At 44.5% G+C, this 10,218-nt stretch overlaps 1 protein-coding gene across 6 annotated transcripts in view; it reads left to right on the top strand.

The window, feature by feature from the left end:
- Positions 1-3,011: 3,011 nt before the first annotated feature.
- The window catches only part of QSER1 (glutamine and serine rich 1), a 79,382-nt gene continuing 72,175 nt past the window's right edge, over positions 3,012-10,218 (top strand). The window contains exons 1-3 of one of the 6 annotated variants that reach the window (XM_025879001.2): positions 3,939-4,184; positions 4,397-4,538; positions 5,241-5,339. Coding sequence is in view for 1 of the 6 variants with exons in the window: in XM_025879003.2 (XP_025734788.2) it covers positions 3,304-3,494 (191 nt within the window). In the remaining 5 variants the exon portion in view is untranslated. Of the gene's footprint in view, positions 3,495-3,938; positions 4,185-4,396; positions 4,539-4,572; positions 5,144-5,237; positions 5,340-10,218 lie in introns of those variants that run through there. The other 5 variants (XM_073904789.1, XM_073904790.1, XM_025879000.2 and 2 more) reach the window with 5 other exon arrangements.

Genomic DNA, 10,218 nt, shown 5'->3' with positions numbered 1-10,218 from the left:
CTGAGTAAGGCTGTGGCTTCCAAAAAGCAGGCTCTTCTGACTCCATAGCTATCTCCCTGGGGGATATGACAGGCAATGGGGAGCAGTAAAAGATGACTGTGATAGGGTCAAGCCCCTGAGACAGAGAAAAATGATAGTGGGACTTAATTGTATTTCTGATGTTTTAATGTCTGATGCTGACTTAAGGGACTGAAATCAGGACTGCCCTGCAAAGACGGGGCTTATAAGTTCTCCTCAATGCCAGAAGAGAAAGGAAAAATGGAAAACTAACTAAGCCCCCTCCCCTCATCAACCCACTTCCCACAAACATACTTCTGATATTCTCGGTAAAACCACAAACTTGGGGGCACCTGGGTGGCTCCGTCGGTTAGGCGTCTGACTTCAGCTCAGGTCACGATCCCAGGGTCCTGGGAGCCCGTGCCTCAGGCTCCCTACTCTGCAGGAAGTCTGCTTCTCCTTCTGCCCACCCCCCCCCCCCCCCCACCCCTGTGCCCTGGGCTTGTGCATGTGCTCTCTCTCTCTCTATCATAAGTAAATAAAAATTTTTTTAAAAAAACAAACCACAAACTTGAACTTCTTGGATCTTTCCAATCAATAGGTGGTCTATTTGTAACACTGGAAATATGAAATTATTTACATTTCTGGTCAGGCAAGCCCAAATTCTGCCTTTCCTAACAAACAAACAAGGCTGCCTCAGTAGAGATGAGGTTCCACTGTTAGCTCCTCCAAATGATCGCCTCCATCACCTTAAACAAGTTGCTGAATGCTAGGCCTCCATTTCCTCAACAAAATAAGGGTGATGAACTACTCAGTCTAACTCCAAGCTTCCTACCAGTTGAAACACTTGGTGATTTTCTAATGGCATGAGAGGAAAGCCGGGAAATGTGAGGAGACGGTTCATGGATATATTCTGAGGCATTACTAACTCCTGGATAATAAACTCAGGAGGAAGTGAAGATGGAAGTGGGGGACGAAGAAAGACTCCTTCTTAAGTGTAAGATTTCAATTCATCTTGCAACCAAACTGCCTTTGATGTCATCGATTTTCAAAACTTTTCCCCGAATTTTAGAATTGAGATAGAAATAGTGGGCAAAAGAACACTGCACATGGTGACAGAGTAATATTATTTTTAAAATACTCACCCAAAATTTCCCTTAATATCTTTTCTCTGATTTATGTGACATAAATAAACTACATTATGGTGTGAGGGACTATAAAGGCTTATTGCCACTTGTTTGGTATTGCTTACGTAACTCACTCTGAGTACCAGTTGTGGGTATCTCAAACTAAGTGCCATAAAATATAGCCTGCCACTTCACTTCCTACACTTTCTGTGTAGGAAGACAAAACTTTAGTGCTCACAAAAATACTTGTCAGTGTAATAGTTGGTAGTGAGAACTTCTTTCTTTTATTTAGATTGCATATTTCCAGTCTGCAGTAAGAAAAATGAAAGATTGAAGGAAGATTTATGTTACTTCTCTGCAGGATCTCAAATTATCTGGCAAATTCCTTCCCCAAGGAAAACTACTTTTTCAAAGATATCCTGGGTAAATGCATACTGAAATTAGCATAAAATTGGCAAGATCACTTGTGTCTACACGTTTGAATTCATTTGTAAATAACGACTACTCACTTCCTTGCTTCCCCACCCCGGGACCAGACTCTAAGCATCACAGGTGCCGAAAGACTTACAAAAAGCAAGGAATAGGAACAAAAGGACGTTGGCGCCAGGAGGAAAAAAGAATCTCCCAGAACAAAAATAATCTCACACGGAATAGCAGATTCAGTATCAGGTATTACGGAAATTTAAACTGGCTTTTAAACAGTGATCAGCGATAGTGTATCAACTTTATTAGGTCTTCTACTATGCCTGTCTGGTTTGTTTAAACCTTTAAGCTTATCTTGAGGGGCAGATTTCTATGCTAAGCACATAATAGGTGTTAAACCAGTATTGATTTTTTTAAGGGGGATGGTCAATAAATATAAACCTCACTCTTTTTTTACTTTATGCCTTAAGAGCCAAACGATGATTTCCATGAACCCTAAGTTTCACTACTCATGATTATAGAAGAAACAGCTCTGATATACAACAGAAGATCCTCAAAATAATCATTAAATTAACCCCCGCCAAACTGCGTGGAGGTCACATGGGAAATGTTTGGGTAAAGTCCTGCTGAAGTTCCAAACAAAAAACTCCAGCACCAAGTGTGCATAGTGAGCTTAAATGTATTGTAATTAAAGTCATCCAGATGGTAGTTGGATTAATCAATGAAGAGGCAGTATTTACCTTGGGATAGAAGATCTGAAATCCAGAATGAGAAAATCCCCAAGGCGGGGGTGGGGACAGTTAATAAGAGCCCCTGGGAAAGGTCCTTTCAACAAGGATTGGAAAATAATACGTTTGAATTTGAATCTCTTTGAATATAAATCTCCCCTAACAGCAGGAAAAGGGTCCTCTAGCCCAGCAAGCTTTGTGCAGGAAGGGAGTAAACGGAACTGTAAAACAGCCCGCTCAGCTGTTTCTGGTTTGGGACTGGGCTCAGAGAAAGAAATCGCGATGTGGGAACTGGGTATTTGAGACACTCAAAATAACTCGAAGGGTCAAATAACGAATTCCAGGCAAAGCGTTGACAAGCCTCCCCCTTTGCAGCACCTACGCTGGGTTTCCTTTCAATTTCCCGTCCCTTGCGCGGGGCGACCTGTGGGCGCGGCCCCTTCCCACGCGGGGCGCGGCGAGCGTGGACAGCTCCCCTTGGAGCAGCCGAGGGCGGGAAGTCCGCGGCCCGTTGGCTACCGCTGGCGTGCACCTCTCCGGATGCCCGGGGCCGGCTGGGCCGGTAGGCCTCGAGCCTTCTCGGCCCTGCTGGCCTGAGAGAGGCGGCCGGTGGCGGCGGAGGCCTCGCGGGCCGCCCGTCTGGCCCGGGAGCCGCGAGCGCGGGGCGCCGAGGGGAGGCGGGGCGAGGCCGCGGGGCGGAGGGGGGCGGGAGGTGCATCCTGGGAAATCCACCAACATGGGGCGAAGCGGCCGCCGCCGCCGCGGTGACTCCCGGCCGCGGATGCCGCCGTTTCCCTGACGCCCGGCTGGGGCCTCGCCGCGCGCCGCGGCCTGGGTTCCCCCGGCAGAGACCGGCCAGCGCGCCCTCCGCCCGTCCGCCCGCCGGGGCCATGTGAGGGGGCAGCTCCCTCCGCCGCCGCCTCCTCCTCCTCTTCCTCCCCCCGCCCCCTCCCTCCCCTCCCGCCCCCCATACACAGGGCCCTAGAGGAGCCCCCACTGCTGCTGGCCCTCCCTACGCAACCCCCACGATGGACAGGAACTACGCGACCTCCGGCTTCGCGGACCCGCCGCCGCCGCCCGCACCCCCCGCCGCCCCCGCCACCGCCAGTGCCGCTGCACCAACCCCCGCCCCCGCCTGGGCCTACGAACCCCGAGCCGCGGCGGCCGCCGCCGCCAACAGCAGCTGCAGCAGCGGCAGCAGCCCCAGCCTCAAGGCCAGGTAGGGAGGGTGGGCGCCGGGGTCGTCGTGGGCCAGGAAAGGCCGGGGATGCGTTTGGGGCCTTCGCCCCTGTGCAGCGCCGCCCAGGGGTCCTGGCCGGGCGGGGAGCCCTCCACTCTTCTCGCTCTTGCCCGCGCGGGGAGAGGCGGCTGATGACTCCTATGAGGTGGTCTTGGGGTGGGTGGGGGCGCCCAGTGCAGGATTCGCGCTTAGGGCTGGTAGGGGACTGTGAGTAAAAGGGAGGGCTGGGCGGGAGTCGTGGGTCTCCGTCACCTCGCGGGTCTTGGGCTCTCTCACATGGTGAAGTTTTGGGTTCGTGCCTGAACTGGGCGATCAGGGAGACCCGGGACTGGCTCCGGGGGGGTTGGGGGGGTCCCGAGGAGTTCCGGGCAGTGACATTCCATTGTATTGGAACGGACAATGTGGTCTTGGGGACCCCGGCAATGTGAGGGTGGGGGAGGCGCGAGAGGAAGAGGCGCTGAGCAGCGTCCCTGGCACTGGGGAACCGGGGAGGGCTGGGCTGCGGGAGAACCCCTGGGGCGTGGGGCCCGGGAGAGGGCCTGGAGGGGCGCGAAAGCTGCGACGGGGCTGGGTGACATATGTTTGCAGTGGTGGCCAAGATTAAGCTGTTTCTCTTCCACGCGTTCAAAGTTACTCTTGGGTTTCCTCCCCTTTTAACAACAGCAGGAAGTAAGGAATCTTTTTTGCCTTCTGATGCCTTGGGGTGACTAAGAGTTGGGAAGAAATTGGGGGTGGTCAGTGAAGGCCATAAAGGTTGAAGAACAGAAGCATGCTTCTCCATCTCGGCTTCTGAAACCCCGGTTCATTATGTAGCGCGGGGTTCAAGAGTTCATCTTTGCTCCATCATGACCAAGGGAATCTAAAATGTTGACTTTTACTAGATATTTAAGCTCGCGGGAAATGTGTAGTAGTGCCACACTGTGAAATGGTCCATTTGAATGATAACTGGAAGGCGTGGTCTGCTTTGGACGATTCGGGAGCGGGGTGTTTTAAAGCCACCTCTGCCGAACAATGCAGAATCTGGTAGGTGCAGCTTCTGATTACAAGGACCAGGGAATCCTGGGTTGCTAATGACTTCATCCTCAGCTACCAACAGGAAGCTTCGTGGCTTTATGATCTCATCAGATTTCTTCACTATTGTCACGACAGAAGTGAACTTTTTTTTTTTTACTTTATATATTACAGTGTTGTAGGTTATCTTTGTTTTTATGAAAGTTCCACCTTCATGATTGGGAAAATAATGTGTGAAGAGTAGTTGGTCTTTGTCTTAAATAATACCTTGGGATGATTGAGAGAGAGAATGAGAAAAATTGGATTCAAGAAAAGGGAAATAAGCTTTCTCAGAAAATTTTAGGTCCTTTGTTTAAAAGACCTGGGATTTAAAAAAGAATAATAATGGGATGTGCCAGTTTGGAGCTAATTAATTGCTGAAACTTTTCAGAAATAGTCATAACTTTGTATTATATACTATTAAGACATTTTAAGGAGTTTTATGAAAGATGTTTGGCACTTTTCCCATTAATATTTTTTTGGTGCTAATTCGACTATCGTTTTTCAAGTAGCTTTTGCATCAAGTGCAATAATCTACAAATTACAATTGCTTTCTTTTCAGTGAATGATAACGATAGGTATTTGTGCAGCATTTTTAATGTTTTAAATGAAAAGTATTTTATTAGGTAAATGGAACAAATTCTACCCAGTTATTTCTGTTATTTCTTTTAGCAGAATACTTCTGAGGCAAGAAACTAAAATCTACTTGTCATATTTTCCAAATGTTATTAATCAAAGTAACAAAGAATGACTTCCCAAACACATTTGAAAACAGTAAGTAGATTCATTTGGAACACATAATCTAAAAGAGGTTTATTTTGTTTTTTTGGAAGTTATTGATTTTTAAATGCTAAGCACCCCCCCCTTTAAAAATATGTATTTTGGGGGTGGAGTCAACTAAATTTTAGCGTAGAAAATGCAGGCTTTCCCCCTCCCCCACCAACTTGCTTTGTTAACATCTTGTGTTAGGATCAGGCCATCTGTACAGGGCTACACACACTTCTTAATTGTACCTCATTTTATTCTTCAAATTGTGTAATGTCCTCTTTCATTTCAGTTGTATAGAAAATACTGAATCTGAAATATGGCCTGTAAATCTTTTAAGTATTCTGCATTTTCAGAAGCCTATTCATATTTTTATAACATTTTAGAAAGCTTTTTCATAATTCATATATAAGTTGAATGTTTTTGTTCCCCTTTGTGGCAGTTTCTTTTTAAAGGTGCAAATGAGTACTAGTTGTGATGATGTGATATGGATACTTATCCATAAAGAATTAGCCTGTCTGTCACCTTGTTTCCAGTAACCTATTCAGAAGCTAACAGATGGTAATGACATTCAGTTGTTACTGACATGTCCCTACTTTGTGTCTTTGCTTGATCCTGAAATGGAGCGTTTTCATCAGTTGATGGGGAAGGAACATGATAAACAATTTCTCATTACTTTGAAATAATACTTTTTTGGTATAACAGCTCCATCATATATTAGGTATTTCTGTTGTTTTAACAATTAAAAAGCAAAGAGCTAAGGGGAAACTCTCAACATTTTACCTTAGGGTGTATAGAGCTTTCTGAATATTTCTGAAATAGTACTTGCTAGGTCACTGGGAAATTCAGGGATAAAAATTGGTCTCGTAAATCTCCATTTATTTGTGTTCTCAGTTTTAGGGACTGAATGAGCATATCATTGCCTATCACAATGCAGTTGGAAATACTTTTGGTGAGGCTGTCTGAGATACCATTAATACCTTTGCATACTTTTGGAAATAAGGTGATTATCAGGAAGCTGCAGATCTGTTTCCTTTTCTCTACCTGTTATTTATATCTTGCACAGAACATCGAGAGGCTGTTTCATCATAGTGATGATAGATGTGTTTGTATTTGAATATGCACCAGAAAGTGACTAAATAAAAATACTTTGTTTAAAGTAGATTTATATCTGTTTTTGTAACTTTGTCACTTGAAATTGTCAATTTTTTTGCTACCAGTTTTTCAAATTTCCTAATACATAAATTTTTTCTGATCATAGTATGAATGTGTAATGAATGGGATAGGTACCACTCCAAAAAAACAAAAAAAATTATTAGCCTCTCTAAAACTGGTCAGCTACTGGGGTGACTGACTGGCTCAGTCAGTTAAGCGTCTAACTCTTGATTTCAGCTCAGGTCATGATCTCAGGATCATGAGATGGAGCCCTGAGCCGGGCTCGAACTCGGTGTGGAGCTTGCTTAAGATTCTCTCCCTTTGCCTATCCCCCGCCCCGGGTGCATTCTCTTTCTTAAAAACAAAAACAAAAAAAACACTGGTCAGCTTCTATATTAAGGACTCTCTCATAAGTTTTAAATCTAGAGACTCCCTTAAGGCTTTTGGAAAAAGACCTTGTAAGATCACAATTTATGGGGAGTAGGGACAGTCCCAAATTAGTGAAAGGTTATTTCAAATAAACTTCTTTTGTTCAGAAAGTATTTTCCCATAGAAACAATGTTGTGAGTAATAATAGCTATCATTTACTGAACTAATTTGTGCTAGGCGCTGTTTAAGTGATGAGCATATGCATACACACACACTTAATATTAACAATTTTTGAAGGTAGGTATTTCTTTTTTAAAAGATTTTATATATTTGACAGAGAGAGAGTACAGATAGGCAGAGCGAGAGGGAGAGGGAGAAGCAGGCTCTCTGGGGAGTAGGGAGCCTGACACAGGGCTTGATCCCAGGACCCTGGGATCATGACCTGAGCTGAAGGCAGACGCTTAACTGGCTGAGCCACCCAGGCACCCCGAGGTAGGTATTATTTTTACCTTCCTTTTTATGAATGAGGAAACTAAGGCACAGAGACATTAAGTATATACTAAGTCAAAGTATAATTAAGTGTAATATACTTACAGTCATTTAGCTAGTAAGTAGGGGAGCCAGGATTTAAACCTGGACATTGTGGATCTGGAGCCTGCATGTTTAATTACTATACTGCACTACTTCATAGTAAGATAGTCTGATAATGCAATCTGACTATGTTATGGGTTAAATGAGCTTTTATGGTTAACCGGGTATCATTAGTATCCATATTTCAATATTCATGTCACTGTTGACTATTTTTTTCCCCGATGGAAATGTGCTTTCTTTCACTTCCATAGCAGTGTACTTTTCTAGTTTTCCTTGTACCTTCCTGGTAATTGCTTTTCCCTGTTCTTCAATAGCTCTTACTCTTCTGATCTCTACATACTGTCATTTTTTCCAGCGCTTTGGATTGATAGAATTTCTTGTGCTTTCTCCTGAGGATAATTACATCCATGCCTATGACTTTAAATATCTCTGGAGATGCCTATGTATATGTCTAAGGCCCAAACATGTTCTGATCACCTAATCACATAACCTCTCTGAGCATTTACTTGGGTATATAATGGCCATTTAGTGATGAACTCATGCTCTCCACACCTGTTCCACATCTGCTTGTCTAGGGAGGCCTATCTCAGTAAGTCACACCTTTGTCCATCTAGTTGCGCAGGTCAGAACCTGGGAGTTGTGTGTGCTCGGTCACTAAGCCCTACTGCTTTTTTATCTCTTAAGTATATCTTGAAATTGTCTACTTCTTTCCACTGCTCCGTGATCCAAGCCACCATGATTTTTTGCCATAACTGCAGTAGCCTCCAAACTAAATAATCTTGAACCTTTTCTTTCCTTCCCTCAACTAATTCTTCTCATAGTTGGGCCATTCTAAATCCCTTCCTACCTTAAAACTTTCATTCATGCTGTTACCTCCACCTAGATAACTCACCCTTTCCCCACCTCATAACCTGACTTCTTAAGGTATCTCATGTCAGAACCCCACTGCCTTCCAACCGCCATTCCGTATTGTTTTATGAAGTGGTATGGATGTTTTCACAGTACATTTTACTGTACTTTCATATAATTCCTAGAAATACAGTTATATACCTATATGCCATCTACGTAATAGATATCTTCCTCTTTAGAATGGAAGGTCTTTGAGGGACACTGTTTGTTTTGCTTACTGCTGCATACCTGGTACTTACTCTGGTGCCTGGCATATAGTGGGTGCTTAATACATGTTTATGACATGATGGCCTGAACTCTTGGTTTACTGTGGGAATTGGAAGCCCTTCTCTTGCTGCTGCAGCCTTTACTGCCATTCCCCATCTTCTCCCTGTCCACCCAGTAATGGGAACCAAGATGAAGAGGTGAAGGCGTTCATGATCATCATTGGTTAGAAGTGTGAAGATGGGGGCGCCTGGGCGGCTCAGTCGGTTAAGCATCTGCCTTCGGCTCAAGTCACGATCCCAGGGTCCTGGGATCAAGCCCCGCATCAGGCTCTCTGCTCAGCGGGAAGCCTGCTTCTCCCTCTCCCACTCCCTCTGCCCCTCCTCCAGCTTGTGCTCTCTCTCTCGCTCACTTGCTCACTCTCTGTTTCTCAAATAAATAAATAAAATCTTAAAAGAAAAAGTGTGAAGATGTAGGTTGCTGCTTGCTTCCTATCTTTCCTTGCTGTGCTCTCTGGAACAATGAATACTAAAATGTATCTGGCAAAACCTAGTCCAAGTTTCTTTTTCATTCATTAAACAGATATTTGAGTGCCCACAATATGTGAGACGTGGTTGCCTTTATCCTCAAGTATTATATTTCTGTAGTGAAAGCTTGAGAAATCAAATGACATTCATTAATTCATTAGCATATAGTGAGCATCTTTGAGTTTCTGTTACTGAGCTAAGTTCTGTGGGGTACCAAAAAAATGAAAAAGACACTATCCTGCCTTTCAAAGAACTTGTGATCCAGAGGGGTGACAGGGTAAACACTTGCTGCCTCTCTACTTGGCTTCTTAAATGTGGAAGTGCCCAGGGGCTTGGAGTTCCATCCTTTTTCCTTCTCTCCTCACTTACCCTGGATAAATTGCCACTTATATCAAATAAGTTTCAAATTGATACCTCTACATTCATATCTAGCTAGCTGCCTCCCTATCATCTCCACTTGGATATTGAGTAGATATTTCAAACATAATATGTCCAAAACATGATTATCACCCTAACCCCCCAACCTGGTCCACCTTTAACCTTCCCTGACCTCAGTAAAATAATACCACCATTTGCTTAGTAGGGCAGGCCCAAAAGATTGGAGCCATCTGTGATTTGTTTCTTTCGTCCCATATTCATTCCCTCAGTAAATCCTGCTGGTTTGATCTCCATATCCATAATTTCCCACACGGACTATTGCAGTTGCCTCCTGTTGTTTTCCTTGCCTCCAGTTTAGCCTTTCTAGCCCTTAAACGTGCAACATCCAGTTAACATTGCAAAATATAAATCAGATGATGTCACCCTGCTTAAAACCTTCCAGTGTTACTCAGAGGAAAATCCAGAGTCTTTATCATGGCCTACAAGGCCCTATGTGATCTGAGCCTTAGCTTATTCTCCAACCTCATCATTCTATTCTCTCTACCATCTTTCAGCCTCACTGGCTTTATGTATGTTCCTGAAACATGCTAAGGTTAAGATTATTTGTGTCCTAGGACTTTTGCACTTGCTGTTCTCTTTATTAGGTATTGTCTTCACACGTCTTCGCTTTGCCTCTTCTGGACTTCCAGGTCTTTTCCCAGATGGTACTGCCTCAACAAAGGCCTTCTCTGACTGCCCTATCTAAAGTAACTTCT

The sequence above is a fragment of the Callorhinus ursinus genome, unplaced genomic scaffold (assembly GCF_003265705.2).
Source record: "Callorhinus ursinus isolate GAN/ISIS: 27379988/994484 unplaced genomic scaffold, GSC_fseal_2.0 scaffold21, whole genome shotgun sequence".
NCBI classification, from domain to species: Eukaryota; Metazoa; Chordata; class Mammalia; order Carnivora; family Otariidae; genus Callorhinus; species Callorhinus ursinus.
The sequence above is the reverse complement of the archived record's forward strand: the minus strand, read 5'-3'. Positions and strand labels throughout refer to the sequence as shown.